At 49.3% G+C, this 23,078-nt stretch overlaps 1 protein-coding gene across 1 annotated transcript; it reads right to left on the reverse strand.

Annotated features, from left to right (window-relative positions):
• Positions 1 to 1,854: 1,854 nt before the first annotated feature.
• On the reverse strand, positions 1,855 to 23,078 carry LOC144724082 (short transient receptor potential channel 4-like). Its single transcript, XM_078602948.1, has 10 exons — positions 22,700 to 23,078; positions 16,309 to 16,830; positions 14,688 to 15,024; positions 12,614 to 12,753; positions 11,199 to 11,518; positions 9,669 to 9,894; positions 5,689 to 5,916; positions 4,576 to 4,617; positions 3,049 to 3,138; positions 1,855 to 2,691 (listed from the first exon to the last, which is right to left on the reverse strand). The coding sequence occupies exons 1-10, from the start codon at positions 23,075 to 23,077 to the stop codon at positions 1,870 to 1,872; spliced, it is 3,105 nt and encodes a 1,034-aa protein (XP_078459074.1). The 5' UTR covers position 23,078; the 3' UTR covers positions 1,855 to 1,869.

Raw genomic sequence — 23,078 nt, forward strand, 5'->3', positions numbered from 1 at the left:
GGTGAGGTGTGGGGTCGGTTAGAATACGCGAGCAGTCGTGCAACCGCACGAACGGGAGCTGGTGCAGTCGTCGATAAAGGTGCAGCCCTGTAATTGCTTGCTCACACGACTGTTGGTGGAAGGCCATCCGCTCGTCGGCAGCCCAGAGAGCCCCTCCAGGCGGGAACTTGGCCTACTCTTCAACCCTGGCCAGACTTATCTTGGAAGCGGGCGGCTGGTAGAAGTGTAAAATGATTCAGAGGTCATTTAACATCAAGAGACTGCGGTTGACATTTTGGTATGCTTTCAGCTCATTTGTGATTAGTTCATCGAGCCGTATGACCTCATAATTAGACGTGCATAATAACTCTGAATGTGAGAGAAATATGGCATCCACTAATAGCAGTGTACGCATGGTGGCCTTCCCGTTAAAACAGCGTGCAATTCATTTTGACACCATAATGATCCTCGTGTACGAATTCATTAATTATTCTGCAGTCAAAATTGCCTTCGTGGGTTACGGTCATAATTGCACGTCAAGCGGTGGTCCTTTCCAGCTCTAACTTTCATCGGATTTGACCATTTCCTGTAAGTTTCGCGTGGGATTTTAATTGTGTTAGCTGCTGAATATAACTCCCCCCCACCTATCGAGCGACCTAAGGAGGAACGCACAGATTGGGGGATATGATGGGAGGAAAAGACATCCTGTCAATTGCTGTGACGAGTGTGTGCTTGGAGCAGGCCATGTCACTAACAGGGAGGAAGACCCACAGTTGAGACTTACAATTGAGCGGCAGGAAAGGGACGATTTGCTGGTTTATCCAGGATGCTTCTGTTGCGCGTCGTCGCTTTAAGATGTTCTGTGTTCATATTTTGTTTGTTGCGGTTGCACCCGACTCAAGAGCCGCATGGCTCACAGGACTATACCTAATAAATGAAACTTGAAACTTGAAAACTTGAACCACACTCGAGAGTAGATCCACGGCAGCGATGGAGCAATGAGATCAGACGATGCACAGGTGCTCTTTGTGATTGTTGTATGGCCGTACGTTTAACTTATTTCGCACCGTACGTAGCCAACCGTGCAAATCGGAGGTGCGGGGGAAGGACAACAAACTGAACACAAACAGCAGTCCTAAAGAAATTAGTTTTCAACATAGATTTAGAAGTGCACAGCTACAGTGGCTTCCTAATATCGGAAGGAAGAGCGTTCCAGACGGCCGCCAAAAGCCGCTGCGAGGAAGACCTGGACAGAGTGCAATAGCTTTAGGAGACATTCATCCAGCAGCGGATGGATCATGGCCGATCACAATGATGGTGATATATACATGCATATATATATATATTTGAGCTGAACTAGAGGAATCTTGAAATTACTGTCACTCTCTGCACAAAACGTACGCCCACAGTCGTCCTCTCTCACGTATCATGACATGTGAATGTCATGATACGTGAGGCCGACCCAGCAAACATTGCACTGTTGGTGAAGGGGCCGGAGGAGCGAGGACCCGCCACTGATGCTAGCGGGGTGCATTCGTCATCGAGCCACCGCTCCACCCACTGATAATTAATTTATGAAATAACGCATTCTCAAGGTAGTTGTATTGACTTATATAACACCCATCCACACGGACACAGATGACGAGCACAACCCAGCGTAGCATGGCAATAAATTCAAACGTACTATGCTCTTCGTAATTGCTTTTATTTCATATTAAACTATTTTGTGTAACAAACGTATGGAACACGCCCTTTAATAGTCGACATGCTACTTGTGAGCCAAGCAGCTTCCCACCGCCGTCCCCATTACCTCCTCCCTCCTCCTCCTCCACCCCCGGTGCGGCACAGAGCCTTCGATACAAACGCAACGATCTGCGGCCGCTCGTCCGCTCACAGCCTCGTGGTCGCAAATGAGTCCCGGTAGACGGGCCGCTTGGGAGCCCCATCCTCCTCGCACGTGTCGTAAGACTCGTCCGGCGCGTCGGCGAGCTCCGCGTCCGAGGCGAACGGGGGCGACGGCGCGCACGCGCCCTTCGTCCGTTCGCGCCCGTCGCCCCGCGCCGTGCCGCCCGCCGGAGCCCGCCCTCCCCTCGACGACCACGGCCGCGACGTCACGGTCGCCGCGCTCAAGAAAGCCGCCGGGGAGCGAGGGAGCGCCCGCGCGTCGTGAGCGTCCTCGAGCGCCCGGGATGCCCCTCCCGGCCCGTCGTCGCACCCGCCCCGTCCGGGCAGCCTGTCCACCTCCTCGGACACGGTGCGGATGGCGCCGTTGAGCTGCGACGGCGCCGCCGCCGCGGCCTCGGCGGAGGGCGCGGCGTGCGGCTCTCGCGCCGCCGCCGTCGTCGCCGCGACGCCTCCGCAGCCGCGGCTCTTCACCTTCGACCTCCAGGCGAAGACGCGCTTGCGAGACAGCGACCTGCGATCGTCCAGGCGCGCGCACGCGGCGCTGGCGGAGTCCGTGTCGTAGATCAGGACTCCGTTGGGGCTGAGGCACAGGGGCGCCCGGGCGGCGGCGGCGGTGGCGGTGGCGTCCACCACGGCGAGCGACGACGCGGCGCCGCAGGCCTCCTCCTCCTCCTCCTCCGCCGAGCGATCGCCGCGGGAGTCCGCCGCGTTGAGGACGTCGCCACGGTCGGCGATGCGCTTCCGGGACCCCTTCTTGAGCAGTCCCAGCACCTCGTAGCGGAAGCTCGAGATGTCTTGCTTGAGCTCCTGTGCGAACGGGGACACACGTTGGCTACGTACCGGTGCGAAAGAAGTTCGGAGCGCAAGCACACACGTGCGTGCGTACGTGGATGGCCCCTTTGTCAATCCACCGCTGGATGATGGCATCCGTGCACCGCGTGAGCCACGGGGGTTATTTGACCCATACTTCGCGCGGCTATGGAAGGCGGGAAGTAAAGATAGGCGCATAGAAGTACCGTACGATAATGGATGTTGGTGGACTGCCCTGCGCTGCCCGCAGCACTTTTAACGTAAACCGTGACTTGGATAATGACGTAGCTTAAAGCGCAAGTCTCTCACAGCGGTCGCGGTGCATTGTACAAACATGCAATCGTTAAATGCTACCTTAAAGTTTTCTTCCGTCAGACCCTCCTCCGTCCTCGCTTCTCGTATCATCGCAGCGACGTAGCGCTTCACCAGGTTCTTGATGACCTCCTGAACGACCGTGCACAGTGCTTGGGTTTGTTCGAGTTCATTTCATTCGTTACACGGACGCACCCCTTTAGCCGGTTGCCCGGCTATTTTACAAAGGGGGGGGATTTGTGGTGCTGCGTGAGCACAGCAGCAACGAAAACAAAAGACAACAGCAGAGCTTCATCTTCTTGGTTCTGTCGGTAAAGTCACGTAGAATGGAAATAATAAAATAATGAAAATAAAACATAATTAAATAATTCTCACGACGTTTCGGCCACAACGCAAGCAGCCGTCATCAGGTGAAGAAGACAGAACAGGTCTGTCGAGAAGACAGAGTCTGAATGACTGTCTTCTCGACAGACCTGTTCTTCACCTGAGGACGGCTGCTTGCGTTGTGGCCGAAACGTCGTGAGAATTAATTTATTATGTTTTATTTTCATTATTTTATTATTTCCATTCTACGTGACTTTACCGAAAGAACCAAGAAGATGAATCCCTGCAGTCACGAAAGCTTTAAATCGAAACAGCAGAGCTTGTCCGTGATCGAACCGAAAACAAATGGAACTTAAATATGTAAGTTAAAATGCCCCCTTGATGAACGAGGTTCATTAATTCCCTCACCGCTCAGCGGGTGTAAGGCTTACTTCACCAGCTCTCAATCCGGAGCCTCGACATTTTACTCACGAATTAGGATTTCGAGTTTCCAAATTAATTGACAGAGAAAATGATGAAAAATAAGAATGGGGTTTACCATTCCGGTAATAAAACAGGTGTTAAGATATTCTTGGTTCTTTCGGTAAAGTCACGCAGAAGGGAAATAATAAAATAATAAAAATAAAACATGATAAAATTCTCACGACGTTTCGGCCACAATGCAATAATCCCCTGTGGGCTGGTGGAACCAGGTGGTTCCGACCAGTATTAGTTTTCAATCTAGATGATTTAAAAGTGCATAGCTCCAATGGCTTCCTAATATCGGAAGGAAGAGAGTTCCAGACGGCTGTGGAAGCGTGCGATGCAGTGGCCATCTTTGTTCGATGGGAGCTTTAAAAAAAACAGAATTGATCAGTTATTCAGCTCATCGCGAAGCTCCCAGGATGTTCGGATGAAGGTCGCAACACGTGGAGCGAATCTTCAGGCATCAATCCGAATGACACGCGTGTTCAACCCAAACACACCACGGAGTTGTATACAGCACAACCGCAAAAAAAACCCTACACAGTGCGATTATATTGTCACGATGGCAAAGACGATACACATCTGGCTGCCTAGGTGTCATTTAAAAAAAATAATACGGACGAAGATGACGTGTTGTACTTCAAAGTCATACATCCTGGAAGACAGGTGTTTGGGACAGTTGCTATTTAAAGTGCCAAAAAAATAGCGCGCAGTAAACCCATCTGAAACATCACGCAGGCCATACCAATTACGCAGGGGTGGTGACCCCCGCTTACACACCTGGTACTGGTGGTTGCGTCTCAAGTTGTCGGCCGCACGTCTCTGCAAACACAGCGATGACACAAGCACATTTGACTCGATCCTCATCAGCGGAGGGCAGCAGCTCCGTCCCTCTAGAGGCCACACACACACGACCTCCCTGCCACATCAAAACGATCACCAGACGAACGCGTTTGACTAGCACCGACACAACAGGTGGCTGGGGGCACCTAGGGGTCACTGCGCTGCCGACTCCCACTCTCCCCGTTCGAGTCCAAGCTCAAAACTTTCCTCGTCTCCTCTGCCCATGATTGACTGCCTCTCCTTCACTTTGAAGTGTCACGTACAGCACCGTCGCGTGGCATCACCTCCCTGGTCGGCATGCAGTTGCCTACCATCTACCGGTACAGCAGCATTTGTAAATGTAGGTCACATTTAGTTGCTCAGTAGTAACAAAAGCTTTCCATACGATCAGTTGTATGTATGTTGCACTTCTTTCGCACAAGACATAACCAGCAGTGCAAATCGGAGGAAGGACGACACAAACTAAACACACAAAGCAAGGTGAGCTGTGTGTCACGTGCTGGTTTCTCTGACGTCATTCCCAGGAGTGGCCACGCTGGTTCAGACATCACTCGCCACTGGTGTTAGCCATGGCCCGGAATCGACCTCGGGTGGGTGGGTTCATGGCGCAGGGTGATAACCGGTGAGCCACCGATTAACCTCGCTTCAAAAGGAGTGGCTGGCCCACTGGGAGGGATGGGGGGGCCGGAAGTAAAAAATATTTTTGGGAGCCCCAAGTTCCATTTACAAAATGCCAGTGAAATGACAGAACAGATATGAACAGGAGATCGAGACGTAGCCAGATGAGAGTAAAGCGATGCAAACGAGATAGAGATGAGAGAGATTAATTCGATCTTGTAATGTGAATAATCACGTTATGATTATCATGCCAAATTAAGCCGACCTTTGCCACACTCATAGATTTTCATGAATCCGGGGGCGGGGGGGGTGGCGGTAAGGGGAGAATTGTTATCTGCTTGTGGTGGTGTATGTGTGTGGGAGAGATGGGTGGGTGGGTGGCTTAAAGCTCGAGCTTGGTGTTGCCCGTGCCAAGCGCCACCGACTGGTTACCAGCGTCATTTGGGCCCGCACTCCCAGCGTCCCGAGGCTCTCGTGTCTCTTCCGTCGCGCGCTCAGGAGGCTGCACGGGCAGAGGCGGCGGCCGAGCCACTGGCACAGGTACCACACGGACTTGGGGCTCGGGATGATGTTGAACGGGGTCGGGAGGGTGCCGCCCTCCTCGAAGTAGCTCATCCACAGCTTGGTGCGCGCAAACTTCCACTCGATGTCGGCGTGGTCCTGCGCGGGCGGGGGAGACGGAGGGAGGGAGGGAGCGGCACGTGTGTGGGACTCGGCGTTAATGCCGAAGCTGGCGCCGAGTGCGGGAAGAACGATACGCAGGGCAGGGCGGGGGGCAACTGCGTCGCTTTTGGGCCCTTTTGTGACTCATCGTTTCCCCATCGGGTTGACCCTGCCCATCGGGTTGACCCTGCCAACCGGATTCTGTGAGCGAGAGAACCTCGTGGGTGGAGCTGGAGGAGGATGCCTCGTGGCTGTATCGGATCGACCGTGGGGTGCGCCACGGTGGGGAGATGTTAACGACCTCGCCTGGTATACAGGATGTCCTGGATTCGAGCCCGACCCTGACTCTTGTATCTTTGGAGTAATGCATGTTCTGCCACGTGGTCTCGTGGATTTTTCTCCGGGTGCTCCGTTTTATTCCCCTCCACATTTAGAATCAACACGCGTTTCGAGTATTTGTTTGCGGTACATTTCCACGTGATTAAGCCACTTTGTTGAGCTAACATTTGTGGTGGCCAGGTCGTTTCTGAAAAAAAGAGCGGTATAGCTTAGTGGGGACTTTAATCTGGCAAAATAAATAAATGTTTTAAATAGTCGTTACTAGTTGTGTCGAAGACTCGGTAGATGGCATTGGTGACGGAGCGAACCGAACGGCATATGAGTACAGCAGCAACATAATGCGACGGTAAATCCGAGATGAAAGAGAGTTTGATCGTCGAATCAAATCGCGACACTCCGTAGTGCTCGCAGCGCCTCTTCATTGAGTTTTGCAAATCGGTGGATGATGATCGCAACGGTGTCCAAATGTTAAATTGCGCGTGGCTCACGGGGTGAGTCAAAGAGCACTTGTGAATCCTGAAATGTGTTTGCTGTCTGGCTGAAATGGAGCCTTATTGTGTGCCTAGCTCTTCATAATGAAAGGTTTATTTTGTGGGGTCTATGACCCCTAATTATAATGAAGTGTAATTGACGGCGATTTAAAAATGGTTTCGCATTCTGTTTAGGATTTCGTTATAATTCCATATTTGTTAAATCCAATTAGGGAGAACACCATCTGGCTGGAATGTTGATGGCTTTAAGCTGGTAAAAAAAAACAAGCCCCATTTTTCTGTCATAAAGCACAGGCAAGACACATTAACATGAGCGCTGATGTGACACTAACGGTCATGCATGAGCATCGTGCATCATAGATCAGCGAATCTAACCTAACAACAACAACACGCATTTCTGATTGCCTATCAAGATTTATCGATGAGTTTGTCATTATACTTCCATTTCTCCCCACTCCATAATTAAATGTGTTCATTTTTGACACCGAAGCAGAGAATCCCACCATCGAGCCCGCATGATTCATACCCGCTCGTGCTCGTACTGTGTTTCGGCTAGAGTAATTACATTGGCTTCATCTTTGCTTACGTAAATATAATTAAGACGCGACCTTGGGCTTAAGCCGTAATTAATTTCAATTCATGCGAGCGTCGTGCGCGTTGTGTGCCGTGAACTGGGCGTGTGCCAAGCTCGAATCCTGGTCACGGCTAACATCCAGTGGCGAGTGATATTTCATTAGTGGTCCCGAGCCACTATCCTCTTTCATCAACCCGTAATAACCATCATCCAGCAGCATATCGACAAAAGAGGGGTTGTATTATTTATGCTTTTACAGTTATGATTAAGTCCGCAGCTCTCAATGTCTACACAAAATAAAAACAACGAACATTTTAATTGAGTCTGTAGTGGAAGTGTAAAGAAAGCATGCCTAGTGTGTAAATGCAAATTGACGTGAAAGTCTTGTCCACGTAGCAAAATAAAGTGATGTGCCTTGCACACAGTGCTGCCACGTGATTCACGTTTTAATTGGCAACAGTTGGAGGTGTAAATGGCTGGATATAAAATCGGACCCTAGAGGCCTTAAGAGCTGTGCATTGTGATCATTCGGTCTAAGCGCTTGGCAGTGTGCACATTTAGAAATATCATGATTTTTTGACATCACGTGCGTTTGACACAGAAAAAAATGTCCCTTTTAAAACCCTCCAAGTCAAGGCGAGTAGTTTGCACGCATTTCCATATGAGTGTCTTAAGCCAATGTGTGAGTAACATATGACAGTGGTAACTGACAGCCGATTAAGACGTAGAAAACATTACCCTTGTACTTGAGTGCGTTACTTGGCTGGCGTTCATTATCCATTTGGCCTTGCTACGAGGCCGTAATGCTACTGCGTGCTGTCCTTATGTTTTACTCTTGCAAGCAGCTGTTTAGTGACTCCATTGCACTCGCGTGGGCTTTGTTCGGACAACGAAGCGGTGTCCTGAGACCTCGCACGGACAATTAGCGCTGCTAAAGGAGGGGTTAGTAACTTTGGAGGGGCAAACAGGACTTTAAAAAACAACCTTTCTTTGCAATGCCTCGCTTTAACACACTGCTGTCACTTCCCTTACAGTGACGGAAGTGACTGCCAGGTCAAAAAATATCCGCCCCCCCCCTTCAGCACCTGATAAGTGTGGCTAAAATGCTTGCGGCGATGGCGAAATATTGTCTGCGGGCCGTTTTGAAGTCACGTGATGCCTGTGGGTTCTCCACGCCAGTGCCATCAGAGGGAGGCGCAAACTCCAAATAACAATCAACAGCAGACAACCATTGCTGTGCGCAAGCACTCCAATTCGCCGTGCAAAGATTGCGTTTATTCTCATGATATTTATTTTGTAATGCCATCTAATGGGTGGTTCATGACCGTGCTTCACCATACCGGTTAGCGCCGGCTTGGTGAAGAAAGATATCACCCACCACTGATGATGCTCTATAGCCGTGGGCGGGAATCAAACTCAAGTGGCCACGTTCTTAGCGTGGTGCAGCCAGTGTGTCCATTGACTGCACCAGCTGCGCACCACCCGACTGCAATATATGGAGACATTTTTAACAGAACGCATTCGGCTTCTGGCGTGGAGATTTTAGTTTGGACACGGCCAAGTACGGAATTTATCTGCTCGCCGTATGACGAAAGCCACGACGTTGATTTGCTCACGGGAAAAAAAATTAAAGTTTCGAGCAATTCAATGAGGTTCGGATGTGCTGAGAGTCACTGGAGTACTGAGAGGAAGTGCGATCAAAGGGCTATGAGAGAGATGCATTCGGCATAACTCCTTTGTTGCGTGTGTAATTGCCCCTAACGGCAATGCATTTATCAATTTCGTTTGATTCGGATGTAAGATTATTAGCAGGGGGCTCGGTTCAAATGAAGTCTAAAATTAGGCCAGTCTAACTTTACAGTGTAGAGCGGTTCATTGTTTTTGTTTAACATTTTGCTCGATGCGCATGCATTGTCCTGGGTGGGATACACAACGCCGTGGGCGTGAGGCAGTGGCGCAGTGATCAGCACGCCGCACCATGAACCTGGGGACCTGCATTCAGTACCTGGCCACGGGTAACGTCGGTGGCGGCGAGGGATATCTGAAACTCAGCTTTATGTCCCCGTCCTTCACCAACCCACGACGGCCAATTTGGTGACGTTGTAGCCCAGCGCTCCCAACGCACTGGGCACGGTGTTGAACGGGGGCCCTCATTCTGCTGCGGCATTAAAAAGGCGTTGCGCATGGACCGTGCGAAGAAGTCGCGACTGAGTGCGTGTGTGTGCGCGCGCGCGATACGGTAGTAACGCGCGCGCGTGTGCGTGTGCGCACGTGCGCGCGGGCACGCGAGACGGGCAAGTGAGTGTGTGTGTGCGTGTGTCGCGCCGCATCGTGAGAGTGCGCACGCTGATAATGCTGGACTCGCCGCTCCTCACCGCGATGAGCTGGTACGAGTTGTTCATCATGGCGATGAGCATGTTTAGCAGCACCACGAGCGAGATTACGTTGTACGTGCCGAACATGGTGGCGCCCACAAACTCGGTGAACTCGTGCCGTGGACGCACGTTGGTCACGTACAGGTTGATGAGCCCAAAGATGGACCAAAAGAGCGACTGCAGCGTTTCAAACAGCCTGTACGAGGGTAGGAAATAAACAAACACACAAAGAGAGATTCCCCCATTGTAGCCTTATAGACTGTTGGGACAGTCTATAAGGCTGCACGCCTTATAAGGCCCCGGTGCGGCACACAGGGTTGTGGTCTTAACTATTTGTTATTTGACCAGGTAAGGCCCACTGAGCTGTACAGATCTTTTTTTCGGAAGCGACCTGGCCACAAATGATAGCTCAACGAAGTGGCTTATCACGTGGAAATACGTGGTACAATCGGTATACCACGAACTGATCACCTTTGTCTGCCCATACCTGGTGTTCGCAGAATGCACCAGGTACTTACTTAAGGCTGAGTCAATCTAGAGTAGGCCCAGAATAGGTTCAGATACCGCTTGCCACAGATATTATTGATGGCCGGGAATCGAGCCAAGGCTAGTGAGATTATAGCACAATGCACTAACCACTTTGCCACCGCTCCCTTCACTGCACACAAGTGTAAATGCACACGCATGTGCCACGCGGACATACATGGATATGTGCGCCCGCACACACACAGATGACTACGGTAATTCGCCGAACCAAAGTGATGCTTTACATTTTTTTTTTCCGCAGCTTACCATGTGCTCCAGAGTCTCTTAAAATAGCTCAGCTAATTGGAGGCAGTTCTAAAATAAGGAAGAAAAAAAACATGCAAACGCCATGAATCATGCAACGTTTTCCAACATGCAGATTGTCGTCGGCGGTGTTTAGCGTGCGATTGTAATGTTTCCCTGCCGCAGCACACAACGAGATGGCGTCACGTAGAAAGACACCATGGGGAAGCGAGGCACGGCGCATCCCGTGCGTGACTTCATTGCCGTGGTCAAAATTGATTATTTGACTTTTGCGCCGGTTTATATTTTTGTTAATTCCAAGGGTTTGGGAAACCCTTTCATAAATGTGGCCGTTTTTTGTTTTGTTTTGTTGTACAGAGCAAGTCACTTATAGCAGCAACAACAACAAACTAAAATTATATTTCAATCGGACAATCCTCGACGAGAGTTATCATGACCCCCATGTTACAGACATAAAAAGGACAGAGCTGATAATGAAATGTGAAAAACATGAAAAATAACACAGCAGGGCTCCAGCCGACGCACTGACTCACAGATAAACCATTCACCTCGTGACCGCACACAATGCATTCAATCAAAGCAGACAGACCGCACATTTTAAAGAAAAAACAACCAAAAAAATCCGCGAAAGTGTCGAAAAGCGGTAGAACCGTCCGAGCCGTCGCCTTCTCTCTCTCTCTCTCTCTTCCCGGTCCCGTTGTGGTTACGCACGTGGAGAAGGCGTTATTCTGCTTCTCACATCGGATGCCCTTGCAGTTGTTCTCATCGTCCGCGCTGGTCTCGTAGTAGAAGTACAGCTGATTGAGCCCGTTGGCGAAGGCGAGCAGCACGAGGCAGTAGATGAAGAGGAACTTGAGGATGTCGAGCAGCATGCGGCCCAGCGAGATCTGCAGGGGCCCCAAGTGCGAGTTTGCCGTGAAGAGCGAGATGAGACGCAGCGAGCTGAAGATGTTGGCGATGGCGAAGAGGGCCTCGGCCACGAGCGTAGGGTGCCACATCTCCCAGTCGTCCCTCGGACGCGAGCCGTTGTACTGCACAGTGGAGGAGGCACGCGGGCACACACGGTGGTCATCAGAACCGCCCGCGGTGTGGTTCTAAAGACACTTGCCTAGTGGCAGGGGCCGATTCGCTCCGTGAGGTGAATGTCGAGAGATGGAATGAGGTCACCGCCGCCTGGTCATTTCATGAGGTGGCATGGTTGGAAACGGGAATTGTTTTTGTTATTCATAATTCAACGTTTTTGGGTTAGATCGCGTAATTTGTAAATGTGTCGTAACCCTCCACCACCCGACACGGCCAATCAGCAAAAAAGTGTCACGTTGACAAAAGACAAAATAGTTCACTGCTTTAGCCCACCGGTGTGTTGAAGCGTGAAACCACAACATTTACACTTTTTTGAGTACGACGTTTCGCTGGTAATTGGCTGTGTCGGGTGGTGGAGGGTTACGGCACATTTATAAATAACGCGATCTAACCCAAAAACGTTGATTATTAATAATATTGGTCGCGAAAGCCTACGTGTTAGATTGTTTTTGTTGTTGTTGTTGCATCTAATTTCTGAAGCACCGCTGAAAATTATTTGGAGACCCGGGAAAAAATAGTGGGATAGCCCCCCCCCCCCTTTGAAAATACCCCCCGAAAATGAATAGGTACCTTCTGAGGTACCCCTCAGATCTGAGGCATAGGGCAAACAGCGCTACCTGCCTTAATTGAAATACAACTGGAGGAAAAGATTAGAAAAAGTGCAAAATTGAAAATATTAACTCTTTCCTGTTCTGAGACGTTTGCAAGTTGCAGGGTGGGGTCCCTCCCGTTCACCTCTGAGTCTCGGAAAGTACAAGAGGCTCAGCGTTAATTGTATTTAGAGAGGCGTAGCGTCGTTGTTTTTAAAGACACTGTACTCACCGCAGAGAACTGTAGCGACACGGCCGCCATCTACGATAGGTGGCGCCAATTTATTTCACACGCCCTCCCGCATGGCCTTGTGGGAGCCTCGGTACCTATAAAGTTTTTTTATTTCAGTTTTTCTTCCGGTTTCTTTTTGATGATGGGAAAGATTTAATATAAACATGAAACAAAAATATCCCATGCTTTGATGCTGCTGCTGCTGATAGTGCTGTGGGTACCTTGACGTACGCCACAACCTTGAGCGAGATTGTGGCAAGATACAGCGAGTTCATGACGAAGTCCATGAGGTTCCACCAGTCGTTGACGTACTGCATCAGTCCACGGTCCCACATCTGTTTGATCTCTGCCCAGATGAATCCTTCGAAAACAGCACACGCCATCACTCGATGTCGTCGTTACGCGTTTACCCCGAATCCTGCGCATTCGGTCAAGCGCCTAAGGGGCTGTCCATAAATGACATCACGCGAATTTGGACGATTTTTTACCACCCCCCTTCGTCACACGGCGTCACAAAAAGTCAGAGGGGGGCTCAAATATGACGTCACAAAGCTCTGCCCCCCCCAAAATAAAACATTCTTCAAATCGCTTGAAACTATTGTCATTGTAGTGCGTATTTAATGTGGCGCTGCACTCTGATGTTGTAGGAGAAAATATTTATTAAAAAGTATATTTCATTAAGTAGAACGTGTTGTCTATATTTATTTGAAGTTGCGCATTTTGATGTGACGTCACATTTCTCAAACCCCCTCCCCCTTGTCACACATCGTCACAAATGTCTGACCCCCCCCGTAGGTGCGTGACGTCATTTATGGACGGCCCCAAAACGCCTTAAGCCTGCTCACTCTAAACCGCGGCCCTACATTTGATCAACAATCGCTGGATTTAAAAGCCATTGCGTAATTACAAAATAGTTTTGATTGGCCTATCTTGCCGTGGTGTACTGTTATATTGTTTTCGACCGCTATTAAATTATATTATTTTTTAAAAACACATTTTGAGGCATTCCTTTGAATCCCAAAATCACATTAAAACCAAAGAAAATGGTGATGATTTTAATAATTTATACATCAGAGGGTGAACGCTAAAACCGCCGTAAACACGTTTTTTAAAAATGATAGGAAGCCAAATTTAGTTCAGAAGCAATATATGAACACGTCCCATTGACAAAGAAATAATAACAACATTAACCCTTTTAAAGTCCTCCGTATGGCTATACACGTCGCGTTTTTGTTTCCGAGTACGGTACATGATTCCACTGATGAGGGTTGAAGAAGACTTTTACATTTCTGTGGTGGGCCACACATGCTCACACAACCTCGACACTTAAAAGAGGTCCCTCAGTACGCAGCGTTGAAAATATCCCCCCCCCTCGAGATCTCGATTATTGTCGCTTGAGATGCTCGCAGTGACAGATCAAATTAATTGCATACTGCTTGCAGCCTCCTGTGGCCACGGGCCGTATGAAATGAAGTCGCGGGCCAAGGTTCATCACCCTTGAACTAAGCCCCGAGCCTCGTGTGAACCTCAGCTGGCGTATTCTGTGCATGTCCCTTCATGTCCCACGTGGAATGTGGCCAAGCTGACCCATGCTCTCACAGACTCACACGTAAAAGACAAAGATGCCCCGTGATAGCCCTTTAGCAGACTGTTGGGGCAAGTGTTGTTAGCGAGCGCCTATGAAGGCCGGCACGGCAGACGCGGGGGTGGGTGGCCAATGCCACGCCCGGCCGTATTTCTCTTTCCAGTGCTGATGTGTGCACACTGCACCAGGTACTCATTTGAGGCTGAGTCGACCGAGGGGAGGCCCAGGACCGGTTCAGATAATCGTCACGGATGTTGGCCGTGAGCGGGAATTGAACCCGGTTCGCCGGGGTTCGTAGCGCAGCGCGCTAAACCACTACACTACCACTCCCCACACAAAAATCAACAAAGATCCCCCGTATAGCCTTGATAGACTGTAGGGGCAAGTGCTGTTAGCGAGCACCTATGAAGGCCGGAACGGTACACGAGGATGTGGGTGGCCAGCACCACGCCCGACCGCCTTTGTCTCCCTCGTGGCGATGTTCACACCGCACCAGGTACTCATTTCAGACTGAGTCGACCTAGGGGAGGCCAAGGACGGGTTCAGATAATCGTCATTGGTGTTGGCCGTGAGCGGGAATCGAACCCGGGTCGCCAGGTTCGTAGCGCAGCGCGCTAAACCACTACACCACCGCTCCCCACACACACGCGCACTGACACACACACAGACACACGCGACACACACCGTCACAGGCGAACGCAAGCCCTCACCTACTATCCACGGCAGCACAATCCATTCCACTTTGGTCGGCGGCGGACCCTGCATGCTCAGGTCCGTCTGCACGATGTGCTGTGAGGCCAGCAGCAGAAGCAGCAGGAAGGTGAGGTACGATGCCGTGTGGCAGATGAACTTGATGAACGGCTTCTTGATGAAGACGCCGAACCTGCTTTTGGGCACGATCAGGTAGCAGAGAGAGAGCACGGGGAAGAGTAGGCCGATGGCGAGGCAGGTGAAGAGCTTGATGGCCCAGTGCCGCCGCCTCCAGCCGGGGAAGCCGTCGTACCACAGCGTGGCCAGCAGCTGCTGGCAGTTGGGCTGAGCGACGAACTGCGAGGAGAAAAACAACAACAAAAACAACAACAACGACAAGGCACGATCGCCATCAGTGCCAAGCGAGGTACAGGGACGCCTCTAGTTACGAACATCCAACTTACGAACAGACCTCTGGAAGTTTAACACGTAGGCTTTCACGGCCAATATCATCCAGCGTGGCCACCACAGCTACGCCCCTGTATAAGGAACGAAACAGGAGGACTTCTCCACAAATATGGCTGTCGCCTGATGAAGCTGGTTGTAATTACTGGCAAAACGTCGTGCTTAGATTGTAAATGTTGTGGCTTGGCTCTCCAACACACACCGGTGTGCTGTGCTAGTGACGAATTGGCCACGTTCTGTTGACGTGACAACCCTTACTAGTTGGCTGTGTCGGGTGGTGGCTGGTTTTAACGACACTTTCATATATATTTACGCGATCTAACTAAAAAAAAAACCTCTATTATGGAAGACCTCTAGATGGGTCCTTTGAGTTCGGCGCAGCGACGCTAATGACGCTGGAACACAAATAAGCTTCCTGTCTTGTAGGTTATCGCGCAGTTGCGTCCGGTGCCATCTGACGTGAGTTCAAAGATTCATTGATGCAGACGAGACTTTGAAGTTTAAGGTCATTATATAGCACTCCATCACTGTGGCGTTACTCTCAATTAAATTATGTACATGGAGTATGATGTGCTGGCACATTTGGCTAAGGACGAAGATTCAAACCCACGTCGGACAGAATATGTGTACAAGATGAGGCGATTGATTTTTTGAGCTGATGCCACATTTGACTCTTCATAGCCAAATACAAACAAAACGATAAAACCCGCCAACAGACGAACTGTATCGAATAATGACTCCAAATTGTGACAATTCGAATCACATTCTTGGTTCTTTCGGAAAAGTCACGTAGAAGGGAAATTATACAAATAAAACATAATAAAATAAAATTCTCACTACATTTCGGCCACAACACAAGCAGCCGTCCTCAGGTGAAGACCAGAGCTGTCGGAAAGACAGCGTCCCAATGAACACCGCCAAGCTTGGCAGCGTGTTTCTAAGCTGGGCGGGAGGAGCAGAGCGCCTTGACAAAGGAGTTTACTCATCATTTTATTTTATTATGTTTTATTTTAATTATTTTATTATTTCCCTTCTACGTGACTTTACCGAAAGAACCAAGAAAATGAATCCCTGCAGTCACGAAAGCTTCAAATCGAAATTCGAATCGCCTTCCCCAAATTGTGACAATTCATCATGTTTGCCCGTGCCTCTCCCTACGACGTCATCCACGCGCACCTCCTTCTGGTGGTACTTGATGGCGAGCTGCAGGCGGTCGAGGTTGTACGGATTGTTGGGGTCCACGACCGCCTTGGGGTCGTCGTTGTGGTTGAGGATGATCTCGAGCTCCTTGGAGCTGCGCGTCTGGTCGAGCAGGTCCTTGGCGAAGCGCTTGCACTGCTGCGACAGCTCCTCGTACTCGGACTTGAACTCGTTCTCCACCTTGCTCAGCTCCTTGAGCTCCCAGCTGAGCTGGAAGGCGGTGAGGATGGGGTCTTCGCTGGAGAGCGCCACCAGCGAGGGGCTGGCGAGCGCGCGGTAGATGTTGAGGCGGGAGCGCGAGTGCCGCAGGCTGTCCACCTCGGAGCTCGACACGCACTCGACGCACGAGCAGCGCACGGGGTGCGGCCTCGGGATGGAGACGCCGCGCCGAACCAGCAGCTTGATGATCTCGTAGTTGTTGGCGTGCGCCGCCAGCACGATGGGCGTGATGTCGGGCGTGAACTCGGAGAACTGGCGGTCGAGCAGAACGGGCGGCACCTGCGTGTTCGTGTGTTCGCGCGTTCGTGCGTTCGTGCGTGCGTGTGCAGGATTTTAAACACGAAAAGACGGAGGCAGTGAGAAAGCCAGGCCCTGTGGCGTTAATCTTGATTATAGGGGATGCATGCTAAATTCGGGGAGAGCGGGGAGCAGTAAATGTTAAACAAACTTTGAACGAATCTTAAATGCTAAACGGTGAATAATAATTGACGTGTGACATCAAAATAACTTTATTTAATGCTTTGCAGCCCCAGGAATGGCTTCGCGAGCACCGGCCCCTGTAGTATGACCTCGTGCTACGTGGGGGCATGTTAAATCTCACAGGGGTGGCTGGGTGGGGGGGGGGCACGGCACAACGCGGTCAACGCGAAACAAAGTCTCAACAAATGTTATACGCAAGCATAACGAGTTAACGATACGATCTGCCGTTGCCTGAAATGCATCTCACCCTGAATGTATAAGAGGATACATATTGCGCCGCTGTTTTTAAAGACATTGTACTCACCGCAGAGAACTGCAGCGACACGACCGCACTCTCCGATAGCTGGCGCTTTAACTGTGCCACATGCCCTTCTGCATGGCCTTGTGGGTGCCAAGGAACCGATTCGGTTATTTTAAATAACCTTTTTGTTGATGTACACGTATGTCATCGGAACGGGATCGGGAGAAGATTGTCAAAGGAGGGCTCAGCCTTCAGCAGCTGGGGCTCAGCATAGGCGGAGTTTTTTCTTTTATAGTTGGGGAGGCACGAGTTCGCTTTGTCCCTCACATTATGAATCACAGGTGCATATCATTAATAAAAATGTAATATTAATTGTAAACTAAATTTCGATTTAAAGCTTTCGTGACTGCAGGGATTCATCTTCTTGGTTCTTTCGGTAAAGTATTTTATTATGTTTTATTTGTATTATTTTATTATTTCCCTTCTACGTGACTTTACCGAAAGAACCAAGAAAATTGTAAATTACTGAATATAAATCCATGAAGGTGTCCAGTTTGGGAGGGGTATTGCCCCCCCCCCCGCAAACTCCGCCCATGGGGCTCTGCCCTCTCCAGAAAGCCACTTTCAGCTTAATTGCACGAACGCAGGGTGATGATGATGATGATGAGAATGTCAACACTCGCAGTCTCCAGGGCAGAGAGTTGGCTAACTCGGGTTCATTGTGGCCTCGTCGGAACATGAATTGAGAACGTGCGAGCTCCTGGCACCTGAATGTGGGCACTCGACTTGTAGGCTTACCTACGTGACTTTACCGAAAGAACAAAGAGTATGAATCCTTGCAGTCACGAAAGCTTCAAATCTATAATTAGGCTTAATCAGCTTCTCAGGCGGAGTGGATCGCAATTCACACGCTCACCACGAACCGCACGGAAAAATTCCTTTTTCAGTTTCAAGTTCACAAGGGCAGCGCGTCGTATATTTATTGTGTCAGTGGTGTGCGGTAAGCCCTTTGCAGTGGATGAACGGAGTATTGTATACAAAGTGCAGCGTCAGAGATGGCCATAGCAGTGACTGCAATAAATAGCTGTGTGGTTTCATCTATCAGTACATTTATCTGGCGAGACTGTTTTAAAGATTGCAAGATGTTTGGCCACCTCTTGATATGGCTTGAAAGCAGCACAATAATTATATAAAATGAACTTTAGTTTCTTGTCTGTCAGTCACAGCACTTGGGGAGTTTTTTTTTGTCATACAGAGACCAGTAAGAGCTCATTTTATCCAGAGAGAATCAGGAAGCTATGACATTGATGATGAGCTACAGATAACCTATGGCCGTGCTAATCGCAATGAGGTGAGGGGCTACCTGCCGAAGTACAGTGGAGGACAAATCCAAATGAGGCTTAAAATCACGAAAAAAAAAACCTCAATACATTATTTATAATACTGTGTCCCTGAGAGGAAAAAAATATATCTCAGTCGGTCACGTTTTTGGCTATGGACCTTCTTCATAGCACACAATGGGGCTTCATGTCACTCATGCAAATGTCGCTTCATTAATTATGACAGTTTAAAAAAATCGACAAAGGCACCATAGGACAGGCGGATAGTGGCTTGCATGGCAATATAAGACTGCAAAATAAATAACATAGTAAAATAAACTCCCTGTGCCAGACCACTCGCTCTTCCCCAAGCTACTGAACGAGGAGTTGCAATGGCATCGGCTGCATTTATACACATCCCCAAGGTGCCTAAACGTATTTATTGAATTGCCATCTTTGCAATAAATCGGCGTAGTGTTCGATAAAACAACACATCATTCGGAACAGTGGCCCACCAAGTGTTGGCTAGGTAGAGAAGAGACGTAACGGCACTGTCTTGTAACGTAACAACAACAACATCAATAACAAACACACGGTTTTACTGCACTCTACAACTGATTCGCAAAAAAAATGGCCGACACGTTCAGTTTCCTTGAGCTGGTGGTCTAGACAAGGCTGAGTGAGCCATTGTACGATACACCCCGCTGGCCCTGACGCGGCTGTCTGGCTTAACCACCTGAATGTGAAATTGGAGTTGTTGCTCTGCACCTACAGCAGCCACACGAAAGCAGAATAAGTAGAATAATTTTTACTTAAATCTTTCGTGACTGCAGGAATTCATATCCTTTGGTCCTTTCGGTGAAGTCACGTAGATAGAAAAAAAAACCCACGACGTTTCGATCACAACACAAGCGGTCGTCATTAAGACTGCGATCCAAACGTTGTGGGTTTTGTTATTTTTTATAAAACAATTTTTTTTACCAACGTGACTTTACCGAAAGAACCAAAGAATAAGTAGAAGAGTGTGGGACACTATTATACTGACCGAGTCGACTTCTGATTGCGATTTTGAACTTGTAATCTTCCAATCGTGAGTCGAGTGATCTACCAACGGTGCCACCCGACCAGATTAAACAAGGACACGGGGGGAGGGGGGGTCTTTGCCGAGGTGGTCAGATGGCGCCGATGAGATCCTGACGGCAATGGCACAATTGAAATAAAATTGGGATAAAATAACATATTGAACAAACAGTGTCAACATGCTCAGGATCATTGGATAGTGATGGTTTATACCGAAGATTGCGGAGCCCACGGCTGAAATCAATAGTGACATTCCAAGGCAGAGTAAATACGATATCATTTTCATGGGACCTCCCTTGCCAGTATAAAAATATAAGAATAGGTTTTACCCTTTTGGCGTCCTCTGGTCTAACACTGTTTGAGACGAGGCTCTAAAGAAAGCTGTCTCTGGTGTGGACCAATCAGTTTCAAAGACAATCTTTGGTTCTTTCGGTAAAGTCAAGTAGGTAGAAAATAATCATAGATCACGACGTTTCGATCGCCACACAAGCTATGCGACTTTACCGAAAGAGCCAAAGAGTATGGATCCCTGCAGTCACGAAAGCCTCAAATCAAGAATGCATATACTGTCATAGAGCATGTTTTTGTTTGCATGTTCACCACAAGTGTTTAATGCAGACATGACTCCTTGCAAAAGGTTTTTGTTTGGTGTTTTAACATCTTAACATAACTGTGTTATTGCCAGAAAGGGACAAACCTATTCTCATACAATCTAATGTGTTTTGTTATGTGGGATGATAACCATCGTCGTATGGCTATGACAAAGCCATTAATTGGAAAATAGAGAATAGACTACGTGTTTATTAATGGACTGCTATGGAATGCTAGAGGGCCCATACGGAGCGATTTGATCTTGCAGAGACTATCGGTTTTATTGAGTGCTGAAATCTCATTTCAATTTGTAATGATCAGCCTCCGCTAGAAAGAGCTCTTCAGATTCCCTCTGGAGGTGAACAGAGAAGATTTTTTTCCACGCTCGCCACACGTTTTAGAAGAAGTACCCGCATTTTACCTCACTACACGGGAACTGCAAATCTACTAACTCTTGGGTGCCAATTTATACTGGTGGGTGGACAGAAGCGAGGGGGGGGGGGATTTAAGCAACTTGCCCATTGTTTCAACTGCTCAGACCGAGAGGTCAAATCGAACTGGCGACCTTTGAATTGCAGGTACGGTGTGCTAACCATTACGCCATGGCAGCTCCACAACTGAGTTACGATTGAGGAGGGAAAAGATTGAATTAAAAAACAAATCCCGAAGCACCATTCCAAATTGTCGCTCGGATTGCCGATGGTGATGTTTGTTTTGATTCGTTAACGGTCTCCATCACGTTTAAAAGCGAAAGACGGATCGTGACATGGATCGTGGAAACGTTTTTTTTGTTGTGGGGGATTTTTATGATGCTTTAGTTCCTTTGAGACGCGCAGCCTCCAATCGATAGCCCTTCTGACATTTGACAACATCTGTAGATTTTTCATGAGCATGGCAGCAGTGCCTTGAGTTATGTACACACGAGGGATGAGTTTCAGATTAAAATATATCGGAATTGGGATATTGGGATTTTCAAGGACACTTTCGGATGTTTTTCGGGTATTTGGATCATTTGCATTGTGATGTACTGCACATTTATGTGTCTGCACAATAGCAAAAGCGTCGTCACCATTTTGGCGGGGGAAATGTGAAAATGATGGCCAATTATTGGCTTCAGTTCTGGTTTTGGATGAATGCAAAAGCATCACAGATTTTAGATCGTCTGAAACTTTGGATCTCGGCTTAATTTTCGGTTTTTTTGAAACACTAAAATATCACAAAATCTGATCGCAGCCTTTCTACACACGTTTAGTTCCACGTGCTTTGATACGTGGACTGCTTGTTCTTCTATATCAGCGCTAAGGATGCCTTTCAGATTTAACATTTTCATATTTTAGATTTTCAGATTTTTTTATTTCAAAGGCAATTTTGGACCTGTTTTCGATGTATTGTCGATGTACATTTAGAGTTAACCACACACAAAGGGGCGCTGCATTGGCTGATGTAGATGCAGAGCAACAACTCCAATTTCACATCCAGGTCGTCAAGCCAGACAACCGCATCAGGTCAAAAGTCAACAGTGGCCATCCTGTAAAGAAACTCTTTCCCATCTTGACAATGATGAATTTCCATCGCTGGCCCAGGGCTTGAGATGGACACGAACACAGCCCTAATTGAGCAGTGAGACACTCTGGGTATAGTTCACATCTCCCCTGTTGGCGGTGGAGGCACTGTCACATTTTTGTGTGTGGATAAATCCGATAAAAATGGGCAATCGTGAAGTTAGGGAATGAGGAAGGCTTAATTACTCACTGAATATTTTCTGGATTGCTGGTCGATTGCAGTAGTCGGCACATGGCAAGTAGCCATATCCACAACAACCTACACTTGCATTGACTGACGTCACACGCAATGAACGCGTCACCCACCCGTACCCTGCCCCGAGTTGCCCCCCAAATCAGACTCAGATGTCTTGCGAGGCCAGCATAATACAGCTTGGCAAATAACCAGTGCCAAACTATCCCACACAAGTCAGTTTCCCGTGGTGGCTCGGCTTGGCGAGTGGAACAACATTTTCTTTATTCGTAATGAAAGTTGGCTGTTGGCGGTGTGCACGTTCAGCTTGAGACGCCGGGCTCCTTACGCCGGCTCGGCTCAGGATGTGCCAGTGGGGCAGAGGTCGCAAACGGGTTTTGATTCCTTACCCGTACCCGTACCCGGCCGCACCAGGGCTGCAAATGGGTACCCGTACCCGGCCGTACCCGTACCCGTACCCTACCCGAAATGAGTGACAAACGATTACTCACCAGTGACTCACGGCCTACCCGTACCCGTACCCGGCCGCATCAGGGTCGCAAACGGCTACCCGTACCTGTACCCGGCCGGGTAGCCGGGTATCGGTTAGGGTACGGGTATCGGGTACCCGGTTGCGACCTCTGCAGTGGGGACACAAGGAGTGGGGTGCGGATTGCGGTGTACCTTTGACTTCGACTCATACCTGCTTGTCACCCCGGGGCTTCTTGTGGTTGAGTAGCAGCTCGACGGCTCCGACCACCTCCTTGCGGATGGCGTGGAGCAGCGCATCGCCCACGAACACGTTGCTGCTCAGCAGCAGCTCGATCACCTCCAGGTTCTCGTTCTCGATGGCGATGAGCAGCGCGCTGCGGCCCAGCGGGTCGGTGCAGTTGATGTTGATGTTGAAGTAGATCTGGGCCTCCTCGAGGGAGCGCTTGACGCCGGCGTAGTCGCCCTTGTCGACGGCGCTCAGGTAGAGCTTCTCGGCGGGCGACAGCTCGGCCTCGGCGCGCACGATGCGCAGCGGGATGCGGTCGCGGTAGGGGGCCTGCTCGCTGCGCTTGTAGTAGAGTTGGGCCATG

This window comes from Lampetra planeri, chromosome 19, assembly GCF_965212315.1.
Source record: "Lampetra planeri chromosome 19, kcLamPlan1.2.h2, whole genome shotgun sequence".
Classification (NCBI taxonomy): Eukaryota; Metazoa; Chordata; class Hyperoartia; order Petromyzontiformes; family Petromyzontidae; genus Lampetra; species Lampetra planeri.

What these genes read in the sequence shown, in the direction of transcription:
- LOC144724082 (XM_078602948.1), bottom strand. Translation starts at nt 23,077, where the DNA reads ATGGCCCAACTCTACTACAAGCGCAGCGAGCAGGCCCCCTACCGCGAC. An exon ending in CAGAATAACGCCTTCTCCAC is followed by an intron (nt 9,895 to 11,198) that starts GTGCGTAACCAC and finishes ACCCTCGTACAG; the next exon opens with GCTGTTTGAAACGCTGCAGT. An exon ending in TGCGGGCCCAAATGACGCTG is followed by an intron (nt 4,618 to 5,688) that starts GTAACCAGTCGG and finishes CTGTGTTTGCAG; the next exon opens with AGACGTGCGGCCGACAACTT.